This window comes from Megalops cyprinoides, chromosome 4, assembly GCF_013368585.1.
Source record: "Megalops cyprinoides isolate fMegCyp1 chromosome 4, fMegCyp1.pri, whole genome shotgun sequence".
Classification (NCBI taxonomy): Eukaryota; Metazoa; Chordata; class Actinopteri; order Elopiformes; family Megalopidae; genus Megalops; species Megalops cyprinoides.
This window is the reverse complement of record NC_050586.1, coordinates 8159322-8173137: the sequence shown is the minus strand read 5'-3', so window position 1 is coordinate 8173137 and position 13816 is coordinate 8159322. Positions and strand designations below refer to the sequence as shown.

General features: G+C 49.4%; 1 protein-coding gene across 1 annotated transcript in view; it reads right to left on the bottom strand.

The window, feature by feature from the left end:
• LOC118776968 (rasGAP-activating-like protein 1) overlaps positions 1-13816 on the bottom strand; it is a 33730-nt gene that overhangs the window by 1954 nt on the left and 17960 nt on the right. The window contains exons 11-18 of the mRNA XM_036527637.1: positions 11426-11490; positions 10999-11111; positions 9513-9705; positions 8136-8273; positions 4581-4725; positions 2127-2299; positions 953-1090; positions 239-374 (exon numbers count right to left, since the gene is read on the bottom strand). Coding sequence (XP_036383530.1) covers positions 239-374; positions 953-1090; positions 2127-2299; positions 4581-4725; positions 8136-8273; positions 9513-9705; positions 10999-11111; positions 11426-11490 — 1101 coding nt within the window. The remainder of the gene's footprint in view (positions 1-238; positions 375-952; positions 1091-2126; positions 2300-4580; positions 4726-8135; positions 8274-9512; positions 9706-10998; positions 11112-11425; positions 11491-13816) is intronic.

The following is a 13816-nucleotide window of genomic DNA, read 5'->3' as shown; positions in this document are numbered from 1 at the left end:
TGTCTCTGATGTATTATGCAAGCACGCCAGTGGGCAAGGTTGCATTTTTCAAAGGCGCACAAAAATGATTAAACCACAACTGAAACTTGTCTTCTAAATTTTGAAAGGGGCAACTATGATGTAGAAACACTTGTTGTATTTACACAGCACATATATATATAGGAAACAAAGAGAGCGCTTTGGGACTGAGCCAGTATCTGACCGTAATCTTTCAGTGCTGTTCCAGTTTCTTCCTCACCTGCCCGGTCGCTCTGCAGGCAGCAGGTCCATTTTCCCCCGCGGTGCGCCCCCGGGTGGAAGGAGGGCAGCATGCGCTCATTGTAGATGCTGGCCTTCCTGATGGCCGACAGCCACTGGTTCAGCTCGTTCACGTTCTGCGGGAGGGTTAAAACTTGTGCCTGTTAAAACTTGTGCTCAAACGCGCTGCTCTCCCAGCTCTCTCCCTCTCTCTCTCTCTCACACACACACACACACACACACACACTCACACTGCTCTCACACATCACACACACACTGTTCTAAGGAAAAGAAAAATGTCATCTCTCTCACAGAAAATCTGTTGAAGGGAGATTTAAAAGAAAAACCCTAGGGCGGTTTTATAAGAGGAAACCTGAGGAAAGTACTTGAATGTATCGAGCAGACACAGCATGGTACTGTACAGGCCACTGGATTGATGTGTGCTTGGTATTTCCAGCTGAATGCTTGCTCTGGGGTTCACTTTCAAATGCCTACCAAATTCTTCCCAAACACTTAATATTAATGTCAAGCACCAATTAGCACCAAGCCACACTTTTGAACTAACTGTAAGATGAAGTGTATTTACAGACTCCCGTTTTGCACTTAACTGTATTTAACTGTTAGCATATCTCATATCCCCTCCACACAGGGGATATGAGATATGACTACACACTGGCCCCCTGTTGGCCATGGGCGGAACTGCGCAGCCCCGTACCTTGCACTGGATGTACATGGTGTGCAGCTGCCCGTCGCCGTCCTGGGTGATGACCTGCATCACGTGCTGCTGCTGGAAGGCGTTCTCGTCCACACGCTCCACCGCGCAGACGCGCTGGATGGGGATGGATGAGCGTACCTGGGGGGGGGGGGGGGGGGTTGTGAGAGTGGTGCCATCTCGCATTCCTCCAAAAACCCAGATTTCCCCCACATACACACACAGACAAGAACAGGCCCGGCCCACTGGCAGCTGTCAACAAGGTGCTTCTATGGGCATTATGGGAAATATTTCTAATACTTAATACCTGCAGGAAGAACAGTGGGAAGTTATGGCCGAGCGCGCGGGAGAGGAAGAAAAAAGAAAAGGAGGGGGGAAGGCAGGAACAGGAGAGGCGCGTAGTGAAGGTGGAGATGGGGGGAAAATGGCCCGCTTTAATGTGCAAATCAGCCTCTCAGAGGAACGTGGGGACGGGGCGAGAGAATGGGGGAATATTGTCTGCGGTGTGATTTACAATGTTTGTATGAATATCCGCGGCCCTCAATTAATCAGCAGCTTTATTCTGCAGGCATAAAGGAGGGTGCTCGCTCAAAGAGACACCCATTCACCAGCACCCCCCCCCCCTTTCTCTTCCCCTCTCTCTCTCTCACTAAATTTCTCTCTTCCTTTCCTCCCTCGCTCCCTCCTCACACTCTTGCCCCGGCCTACCTCTGCAAATGAGAAGCGCTCATTATCCAAAGGGGCAGCGCATGATAATAACCCCTCCGTTAATGATGTCCGCGGGTATAGGGCCTAAACCGAAATAAAGTAAAGGGAGCGGGCTGATTAAAACGTCTGCGTCACGGTCCTAATCAAAAGTGCTAAGTAAAAAAAAGGTATTTAGCTAATCGCTGGCGGAGACGGCGCCCTAACGCTGTCTGGCTTTGACGAGGCCTTGATGTCGGGCCTATCTGTCTTCTTCCTTCCTTTTTTATCCGATGGTAATGACGATGGCTGCGAGTGTAACAGCCATCGCTGGTCTCACGGGTGTCAATTACGGAGTCGGTGCTGACCTGAGGTTGCCTGGAGACCGGGCCCCAGGACTCTGGAACATCTCTTACAGGCTTTGAGTGGAGTGGTGATGGGGGATAAAGAATCTGAGGGGGACCTGGGGCAGGGTAACGGGAGGGTGTCTGACCTGCCACTCTGGGGTCTTGGCGTAGGACAGGGTCTCGCTGCTCAGCCAGAAGTAGCGCTTCTTGAAGGCAAAGCGTGTGAGCAGCTGGGGGCCCTCCGCCTTGCGCTTGTGCAGGTAGCCCTCCTTCACCGTGACCGAGGGCAGGAACACCGCCCGCTGGGGCACCTCCGACACTGCAGGGGGCGACAGAGAGCCATATCACACACAGAACGTGATAAAAGGCAACTTTCACTGGGTCAGGTGCCCTGGTACACCATCCGGTGCTTATCAAAATATCACTCAACATTCAGCTTAATAGCTGTTAACACTTGGATATACTTAGTGCCATGTTTTGTTAAATCTAACTGAACCTGATTAAGCTGTACAGGTCAATGAATGTGGATCAGCCTTCCAATTGAATAGTGACAATTGTTGATAAGACAGAACATAAGCCTTCTTAAAGTCCCTGAGGCCACTGCCTTTTCGACTGGATGCCTCAATGAGATCCCCAACTGACATATAGTTTGAAGGTTTTGTCCATTTGAAAGTGTACCTTTCAACAACAGTCACTAGGTGGAGCTGTAACATTACATCAGACTGGTATTATCATGCCTTTCAAACAAGACTAAAAAGAGAAGTACAGTACCATGCATTTGCATAAGCTTTTTTAAATCATTGTCAAAATCCATTATCAAGACAAGTGCTCAAAGGAAGGCCAACAAGAGCCCTGCAAGAAAGAATGCATTTTCTCCTACGTTTCTAGTGCAGTAGAGAAATTACTGCACAAAACATGAGAGGCAGCCTTGCACAATGCTCCTATTACACAGACAGCACAGCAATCTCTCAGATTATGCTAGCAATAAAGCAGCAGCGCTACTTAGTATCCGCTTATCTTCCATGGCATCGCTGAAAAACTTGCTTAGCAATTACAGTTACCAAGGGGAGCGGAATGCAGATGAACACGGCACATCTCTGTGTATAAATAGCTTTTGAATACTAGTAGTTAATTAATTAATTTTTTTCCTCTCAGCAAAAATGGGGATGAGGTGTGTGTGTGTGTGTGTGTGTGTGTGTGTGTGGGGGGGGGGGGGTTGTAACCTCTGTGGCAGGGTGCCACCAAGCACATCTCCTGTCCTTGCTTATCTGAAAAGGGGATTTATAGTAAGGGAAGAGGTGGAGCGACTCTTTCTTATAAAGATGGGTGTAGGAAGCTCGCGGCAGATGTGCCTGTTTTCCAAGTCATCTGTAGGTCTTTGACTGAAGTCTACACTCCCAATTAAAAGTCTAAGTCGTGTTTCCTTTGGCTGGAAGGCATTGTGCACCTGGCTTCACAATTATTGGCCTCTTGGGACTCTGAAACTGCTTGGGTTTACACACATGGCTAACGAGGACCATTCCCTGAACCAGTCACGAACGTAGGCTTATATAAATATTGATGTGGAGGCCTGGAAGGAAACTCCAATGTTCAACTATTCTTAATGTTTCCCGCAATAATTCATCGTACTTATCATTACCTTATCACCCCGACACACACACGCACACACCACCCCGCTCTCACCTCCCTGGTCAGTGAGGCGATCTATACAGTAGCATTCACATGAAGTGCATTAAATGTTAACTTGCCCTTTGATGGAAATTAGTCACCATGAGATGACAGGGAGAGATTGCAACACGATATTTCATAAGGACTCATATCTCCCCCCTCGCGACACAAAAGCCAGGCGTGACGGGGAGAGTGGGACTTGAATGTGGGGTGTTGGGGGGTGGCAAGGCCTGCTCGCCCCAACGCCTGGCTGGCTACACCCCCCCCCCCCCCCCACCCCCAGCCACTGTATCAGCCACTTGCCAGCCATGAATATTTCACCAGGCGGCCTTTGTTAGGGGATTTCAGTAATAACAGGCCTCCCATGCTGACACCGGAGTTTACCACAGGGGCCGGCTGCCAAGAGCTTGCTTTACCCAGGACTCCCGTGGGGGATACGCTGTAAGACGGGGGCTGGGGGGTGTGGGGGTCTGATCTCTGCGTATCCAGTTACTTGGTTGCATTTTGACTTTCTGTAGGGTGAACATCAGCCACACAGAGATCAGCCAGTCAGAGCTCAGCGCAGTCAGGGGCACAGTCATATGCCATCATGCTGATAGCAAGGGTACAGCATTCAGTTATCTGGGAGTTTGGCACTCCACAGAAAGCCCCTTTGGGATCTAACTGGCTGTCTATTTTGAGATGCTCATACCTCCATTCGTCCATTTATACAGCTGGATATTTACCAAGGCGATTCCAGGTTAAGTACCTTGTCCAAGGGTACAACATCAGCGACAGGGTAGGGAATCAAACCAGCAACCTTTCACTATGCCACACTGCCGTCCACTGTAATCTCCACTGGGAGAATACAGTGTGCGTGCTATAACTGACCTACAGCACATTCTGAGCTGCTCTTTAGCAGCGAGCCCAACGGGGAAGGGTGTCTGCCTCACCGTTGTCATGGTCGATGTCGATGAGCTTGTCCAGGAAGTCCTTGACGGAGGCGACGCTTCGGAGGATGACTGGGTGCAAGGGCGCCATCCACTGCTCCTTGCCGTGGCCGAGCTGAAGGCCCAGGTTCCCCACACTCTGCACAGCCTGGCACACAAAGATAAGGGCCCTCGTTACTGCTGTTACTGCCCACACAGCAGGAGAACACTGACCATCCCCACCGATTACATTTACATTACATTACTGGCATTTAGCAGACACTCTTATCCAGAGCGACTTACATAGGCTACCATTTTTACATCTCACCATTTATACAGCTGGGTATTTACTGAGGCAATTCTGGATTAAGTTCCTTGCCCGAAGGTACAGCAGCAGTGCCGGCGTGGGGGATTGAACCAGCAACCTTTTGGATATGAGCCCTGCTCCTTGTGCTACACCGTCACCCAGGGCTAAACAGCACAGCTAATGCTGGTTCTGTGCCGGAGGAATCCGGAATCCGCAGACCACGTGGCATTCATCGACGGAACACTGTGACATCACCAGAGCTTTCAGCCTGACTCCACATACACCAACACTGTAAACAAAGCGCCTTCAAAGACCCAGTCATACTGTAATGGCACAATTACAGCGTCAATTATAATGTCACAATATAAAAAAACAGAATGCATCACGGGGGACGCGTTGGGAGTGCAATCTGGAGACCATAATAGGCAGATACAGCTTTGAAAAACAGGAAACAGTACTAAGCTAGGGTTGGAAAAAAAAAACAACAGCTCCTGCTCAACTGACTGACAGCAATGTTGGCACATTTATGATGAAAGACATCCTATTATCTTCTAGCATTACAAGACATTGGCAATGCATAACTCTTCACAGGCAAATCATATGGCTTGTCAGGTATCATGGCATGCTTAGCTAGGTAAGCACTGGACCTTGTCCCTAGTGGCACTGAACAATGTTCACATCCATTAGCTAATCACTACAGGTATCGGGCTATCGATATAGACAGCTAGCAGCCAGCTACATAGCTAAATTGGTTGTGTGTGAATATCCTAGAGTGCTAGACCGCAAGCAGCTGGCTAGAGAAAGAAATGAGATCTATACTGTAATAGTATACCATACTGAGAGTGTTACTCAGTACTAATAAACATGTGAGTAATGATAATAATAAAAGTGTGAAGTATAAAAATAACAAAAGTGTGAGACCTGATGTTTCCCTTCAAAATTCAAACATGCTTGGAATTTTTGTTTTGTGTGTCTGTGCCTGAATCGGTACCTGGCCTTCGTGTCTTACGCGCTGGTTGTTTGAGAGCTATTCTATGGCGTTGGGGGGGAGGCACAGAACAGGGCTGGTTAAATCCTTTGTTGCTGTGATTCTCGAGGAGTCAACAGTATGCCCATATTTCTCTACAGCGATGAAAGGCCAAAAAAGTAAAAATGGGCGATTTATAGTGAGTAATTAATGGCTTCGGTAGAATCGCAGCATGATAAAGAACAGCAGCTGAAGCGATCGTTCTTTCAGTGAAGCCCCCTCATTATGCATACACCCCCCCACCCCCCGGTTCTTCACTGGCAGGGGGTCTGATCTATGCTTACATGCAGAGAAATCCATAGTCACTACACTTAACCAACACACCTAAGTCACATCTCCTACATCACAGATTAAACTACAACACATTGGCTTGAAAAGCAAAGATAATAAATAAATAAATCAAGAGGACATGAATGTTAATTAATGGGTAAAGTAATGCAATCAAATCTAAAAAAAAAAGAGGTTCACTTCATTTAAGAGCAACGACGCAGCTGAATAACAAGTTACCAGTGTGCAACGTTACTCACACAGTCCTCCTAAAATAGCTTCTTGGGTCCACCCCAATCATCCAGTGATGCAAAAAGATACTGTGACGTTTATCTAACAGGCTTCTATGAGTAATAATATGGTAACCAGACCCTGCAGACAACAAAACACTAAACTCCAAACACCAAACTAACGAAAGGACACTGGGATACTTTCAGCTACAATTAACAAAAAGTAGTAGTAACATCAATCCAGTAACAGCTAGTAAACATCAGTAAACAATATATATTGTATAGTATATATAGTATATGAATATAACATGCAGTATATTCAAATTAAATAAACAGTGTGTGAAATCATCACAATGTTTTATCATGAACAAAAAAACCAAGTTGGAACTACAGTAGCAGAACAACATCAGCATTGTACTTTACCTGTGATATAACCCCTGTTCACAATACTGATACAACACCATAAGACAAGAGAGACTGTTCTACTGACTAATAACCTGTATTAGTCATTAGAGCAGTCTCTCTTTTGTGAACATGGACAACTAACCTAAAGTGTATAAATCCTAGACTATTTAAAAAAAAAATAAAAATGCATGGATAACACTTACTATGCCTGTAACATACAGAATGCAGGTTGTATGCATAACCTCATCCACCAGGTCAGTCATTTGAAATCGATGGGGAGACAGCTAATTTGCGTGTAATTTTGTGCAAAGGAAAGTAAAATATAGGTTGTAAAAAAACAGAACAATTCATTTACTTTAAGGCACTTCTTGATAGAAAAAACATAGACTTTACAGCTTGTTTTAAAAGAAAAAGAAATCTAAAAAAGACCTAAAAAGAGTATCTATTGTCATCATCATGGTTATTATGCTTTACATGTGATTAGTGTATATTCAGCGTGACTTTACTTTCCATCTCTGTGTCTTTGTCTCCCTCCCTGTGTCTGTCTCCCAGATCAAACAGCGCCCGGGCTTGCTGTGCGTCCTGCTTTGTCTTCTCCACACCTGGCCCAGGAGTACGGCGCGGGGGGGGTGTAGGGTGGGGGTGGGGTGGAGGGGGAAGAGGAAGCCCAGCTCCACTTCACCCTCCGCAGCTCAGCTTTGAACGAGAGCTTAGCCGCACACCGGGGGTAAAAATAGCTACTTTTCTTTAGCGGATGCGTAGCAACAGGCTTTCAGCACCGCGGACAGTTCCTCTCTCTCTCTCTCTCTCTCTCCCCTTCTCTCTCTCTCCTGTTCTCTCTCTCTTTTCTGCTCACTCACACATGCACACACAGCTGTACCGAGGTTCCTCCAGGCCTTACAGCAAAGGACCAAGGGGTCGTTTGGTCTGGCCATCCCTGCTGTAAAAACACCTCGTCTCTTGCAGCTTAAAGTTGATTAACCACATTAAACACTTTTCTAACAATTAAAGTCCAAAAATAGGACTAGTAAGTGCCAATTCCTCCCTCTTCCTTAATCAGCGTTAATCTGTGCTGTGCTGATGAATCTTGAGTCATTCTTTAAATGCAAATGGGCCAGCAGCATGTTTGCCTGTGCATATGTGGACTGTGTGTGTGTGTGTGTGTGTGTATTTGTGTGTGTGAGCACACGCATGTGTTTGTGTGTGTGTGGCCATGTGTTTGTGTGTCCGTGTGTGTCCGTGTGTGTGTGTGCCTGAGTGTGTGTGTGTCCCTTTCTGTGTGTGTGTCCCTGTGTGTGTGTATGTCCGAGTGTGTGTGTGTGTGTGTGTGTCTGGGTGTGTACCTTGGCCAGCAGCAGCAGGGTGCGGCTGGTCCGTGTGTCCGCGTGATGGTCCCTCAGGTGGAAGAGCTTCGGCGTCAGGATGGCAGGAGCGAAGAAACGCAAGAAGAAGAAGCCGCTGATGGCCAGGTACTTCACATCCTGGACGGAGGGAGGAGGAAGAGGAGGAGGAGGAGGAGGAGGAGGAGAGGAGACATGAAGAAACAGAAGGCCAGCACTACCATTATAAAACATCCTCTATGTCTGAAAACCACTGTTAAAAAACCCCAAAGAACCAGGAGCATTATAGAAGCCTTATTGTGTAAGGTACACCACAATTATGCCAAGAGCCCCAAAGAAAAGCACCTTCATTCAAGACTAAATGAAACACTTGAACTGCTCCGTTTATGACCGTGAACAAAGGAGAGAGGGGAGCCGAAAGTATTCACAGACCAGGGCCCCGTCTCTAACGGATACAATCCTGCTTTGTTAAGCTGTTGTTTTGAAGATGTCCCAGGGCCGTTGTTGAGGCGCGCCCACAGCCGCCCGCCTCCCGAAACGGGGGACGGGAACAGCGAGAGCCCGTGGGCGGGTAAACCGACCCGGCGACAGGGGCTAGGGGTGTGAGTGACACTGCCGTGTCAACCTGCCCTTTCGTGTTCGTGTAACACCTGGGAGGACAGCCAGGGGAACGGAGGAGTGTGCAAAGGTGAGTGAGGGCGTTGCATGCGGCCGTCGTGCATCGGTGTGTAACGCACTCTGTCGGTGTTACGGGCTGTGGAGAGCGTTACAGAACGATGCTCAGTGTGATTTCACAGCGTTGTTTGTAGTATTACAGTCACACCTTGCACGGTGCTGTCGGTAAGCTCTGGTGTGATTGGCGTGTTTTCGCGAGCTCTACAGGGGTATCTTCTGACGAGAGTCTGACCCCATTAACCTGGTTAGCTCTGCGGTGTGTGATGTGTTGTAGCATGCTGTATCAGGGTATCGTGACCTCATTAGTGTGGTTATCTCCGTGGTATGTGGTGTGTTTTGTACGTGCAACATTGGGTTATTCTGACCTCAACAGCCCTGTCAGTGAGTGCTGTGATGTGGAGTGTATTGCAGCTTGCTGTATCGGGGTATCCTGACCTCTGAGCTGTTGGTTAGCCCTGTAGCGTCTGGCGTTTTGTAGCATATCGTATCAGGATTTCCTGACCTCATTAGCATTGTCTGTTGGTTAGCTCTGTGGTGTGTTGTACCAGGGTGTATGTATTGTGACCTCAGTAAGCCTATTGGTTAGCTCGGTGGTGTGTGGTGTTTTGTAGCATACAGTACTGGGGTATCCTGACCACTCCAGCGTTGTCCTTTAGCTCTGTGGTGTAGGGTGTGTTGTAGCGTGGGGTATCGGGGTATCCTGACCTCATTCTCTGGCTCGGGGAACTGCTCCTCCACCCTCTTGTGCAGCTGCTTGAAGGCCACCCTCATGACGGGAGGGCACTGCGCCACAGAGCCCACGATGGACTCCATGATGTTGGTCAGGTACCCCTGCAACAGCTCCACACTGCTCTCCCTCACCTCCGCCTCCGACACGGCGCCCTTGAAGGAGATCCGCCTTCACAGAGAGGGAGGGAGGGAGGGAGAGAGAGAGGTACAGGGAGGGAGGGGTAAAAGAAGGAGAGGGAGGGAAAGAAGGAGAAAGGGAGGGAATGAGGTCGAGGGAAGAGGAGGGGGAGAGATGTGGGAAAGAGAAGAAGAGGGAGGAAGAGAGAAGGAAAGAGAGAGAGAGGGGCAGAGGGAGGGGAAGGAGGAGAAAGGGGGAGAGAGGGGGAGAGGAAGGGAGGAAGGAAGGGTGTAGGAATGAGAGGCAGGGTGGGTGAGAGGGGTGGGGGGAAGTGAGGGAGAGATGGAGAAAGAAAGAGAAGGAGAGAGAGAGAATGAGAGAGGAAAAGCGATAAAGAGTGTGAAAGTGAAAAAAACGAAAGCGAGACGGAGACAGAAAGAAAACAGAAAGAGAGAGAGAGAGAGAGAGAGAGAGAGAGAGAGAGAGGGCGAGAGAGAGAAGCACATTCAGAAGCACGCTCTTAAAAAGAAAGGAACCGATTTCTGAGGCCACGGCTTCGGGTAGCCGAACGTCATCTCCAAGCGGAGTCTGGTCCGGCCTCACACCGCGAGGCATCGACGCAGACACCCTCAGATCGATTCCCTGCGCGCCTGAGACGGCCCTGAGCGGCGGGGGCTCCGGAGTGAAGCGCCAGCTCCCGGCCAGCAGAGGGGAAAGGGGTTAAACCGCCACGGACGCCGAGATGGGTATCGGAGATCTGGGGGGGGGGGGGGGGGGGGTTCGGCGATAAGCATCTCAGGAGGTTCTCGGCCGTTGCCAGGCAACTACCTTCCCCCATTTTTTCCCTCTCTTTTTCATTTCTTAATCTGTGTCTTCTTCATGAAGCACGCCGTGAGGGAGGCCGTGGTGGGCTGCTTCGCTGTGCCTTGTTACAGCGCCATTAAACCCGGGCTGCTCAGAGCCCCGCCCGCACCTGGCTGCTGTAGCTGCTCCGGAGGCACCTGGGGCCGGCACCTGGATCCTGCGAGGACACTCTAAGTGTCAGTCCCTGAGGGGTAATCAGGAGCTCCGCCACACCCCGCGGATGGGCACGCCCGGGCTGCAAGCGTACCTCTCCGGCAGCAACCAATTTACACCTGGGGCACCAGACGGGGTGACCTCCGAAACCTAATAATGCCATCAACAACTCCAGAGACCCGGCCAAACTAATGGAAAAATAAAATATGCTGTGAGACCCCGAGGGAATCTGAGGAGGGGGGGTGATCCTGTTCCAATGGCTGTCTGTTTTTCCCCATGGCTACCCCCACCCCACCCTGTCTCGCCCCCCGCTGGTGCGCCCTTTACCTGGTGCGGTTCAGTTCGATTTTGCAGGGGTCCAGCTCGACGTACTTCTTCTCCTCGAAGATGCGGTTGACGATGGGCTTCAGCACCTCGTGCAGGTAGAGCATCCCCACAGCCTGCCGACATGCAACACAGGTGGGACATTAGACCGGGACAGGAGCCAGGGGAGGGGCCACGAGACAGGCAGGCCCGGGGGGGTTGGGGGGGGGGGGCACAGAGGGTAGGGGGGGGCTTCAACAGGGTAGACAAGGCCTTTTTACAAACATGCACATTAGTTTTAAAAAGGGATTTTCCAAGTCCACTCATAGAATCGTCACACAGGAACACGCACCTGGTGGTGCCGGCTGACAAAACACCCAACTAAAGACACAGCGAGGGGGAACAGAGGGGATGCGGGGGTTAACAGAGGCCTACGGCAGAGGGAGCACACCTTCATGAACTGTTCCATGGCTTTGGAGGCCAGGGAGTTGGAGCGGAACAGGGTGTTGGGGTCCGCTGGGAAACACAAAGCAGAGAGGAGTCAGTAAAGTGCTCTTTTTTCAATCCACACATACATGTACAAAAATAAATACCATGTGTGACCATCATACACATGCCTCTCTAACACATAATGCATCTTTCAGTGTATTTCTGATTGTGCCAGGACAATATGGAACACATGGCACAGGAGCGCTGACATCATCAATCATTTTTCAAACCTGACCAACTGCCACTCAGCCCGTCCTGAAGTTACTATGGTCACTGACACCTACCCTGTCACTACAGCAACAGCAGCCACCCAGCTCTCCATCTCATCACAGAAAAAGCCATTCACTGTGGTGGGATGTATTTTCCACAAATGGAAAACGTGTTAAATATAAACATATACATATCACCCTGAACAAGCCTGATCTTGTCTGATGTTGCAAGCCAAGCAAGGTTGGCCCTGGTTAGTACTTGGATGGGAGACTGCCTGCGAATGCCAGGTGCTGTATGCTTCGGGGAAGCAGTGTAGCATAGTGGTAAGGTGCAGGACTTGTAACCAAGAGGATGCCACGTCGAATCCCCGCTGGGGCACCGTTTTCGTACCCTTGGGCGAGGTACTTAATCAACAATTGCCTCAGTAAATATCCAGCTGTATAAATGGGTAACACGTAATAATTGTAACCTATGAAAGTCGCTCAGGATAAGAGCGTCTGCTACAGCTACAGCATTGCTAATGCAATGTAATATACTTTACTGCTTGTGTAAAAAAGGGAGCAAGGATGCATATTCCCTCTTTATACATTCCCAACACCTTGACGTAGCAGATAACCTTGCTACAACGAGGTGACCGCAAAATGTCCTAAATGACCTCACAACTGTCATGCTCACCAAATAACCTTTACCCCACTTGTAGAAAAAAAAACAAAAACATGGGAGTCGCCATAGGAACAAGGCCCTGTTGCCTGGCCGACAAAGAGTATTTTGGTTGTAGGCCTAAAGGTCAGTAACGTCCTGCAGTTGGTGGTGGGAGCTGTGCCTTTAAGGGAGGGTACAAAGAGTTTTTGCTTTTGGCAGTTAGCACAGACTGGCAAAGAGGACCCGGACCTCAGCGGCGGAGATGACCGACTCCACCAGCAGGTCGATGAGATACTTCAGCAAACAAAGAGTTAAAACAGAGCAAAACTAGGCCCACGGCATTCAGTGGGAATGGTGCTCAGGCCTGCTCGGGTCTGGAGGGGGTTTTTTTCTGATTTGGTGCGGGGACAGAGGCGGTGATTTGGGAGGGGTACGGCTGGAACAGGCAGAGTGTTTACAGCGTCTCTGAGAGGAAGCGGACTCCATCCTGGCCACACATGGCTGCACGCACAGATGGTTTCTGATAAATACTGATAAATACTGTATATTTTTGCATATTTCAAGGAAATGTATTTGTACTATTTGTCAGGTTATGTACATAGTACACTACATTTCCTCTGTGTTTATGTCACCCCCGATGCACACTGTCACCGCTGTTGCTGGTTTTCAGATTTACGCGTGTTGAAAACGTCTGTTGCTGATTTCACTTTCAGTTAGCACAGACTGGCAAAGAGGACCCTGACCTCTGCGGGGAAAATGACCGACTCCACCAGCAGGTCGATGAGGTACTTCAGCAAACAAAGAGTTAAAACAAAGTAAAACGAGGTCCACGGCATTGCACATTTTCAGTGTGGTCTTTTAGCCCCCATTTTCTCCGATATTGCGCACCCTATCTATTTTGATCTTGCGATACGCACGCTCCCTCTCTTAAATCTACTTCCTGTGGAGTTGCTATGGAAACTTAGACACTTTGTCACCCTCCCGACGCTACCAGGCTACCACGACGTATAGACAGGGGAGGGAAGTGAGGAAAACTGAGAGGCAGAGGACGAAGGTGGAGAAGCAAGAGAGAGGCAATTAAAACAGAAAAGTAAGCGAATGAAATAATGGCGAAATGATGTGAGCTGTTGAGCTGGCTGACGGCGGATAAATATAGCCCCGGCGGGCGTTTGCCGCCCACACGCGCCGTTGCCGCTGCGCCTTGGAGACCGGCCGTCAAATCAGAGTTAAATACCAACAGCGCTTAGTCTCTCCGTGGGACACGTGTGCGCACGCACACGGCCAGCACAGGTGAGCCGGTCCGCTGCGCGGCGCCTTTCCCATCATCCTCTCTTTCTCTCAGGCACAGCACAGCCACACCTAGCCGCGCCGCCATCCAAACAGGCCCTGAAGAGAGCCACAGGGGTTCGGGGGGCAGGCGAGGGCCAGTACTTTTGTCGTGGAAGTTGCTCTGGATAAGAGTGTCCGCTAAATGAACGTAATGTAATGTAATGTAATGTAA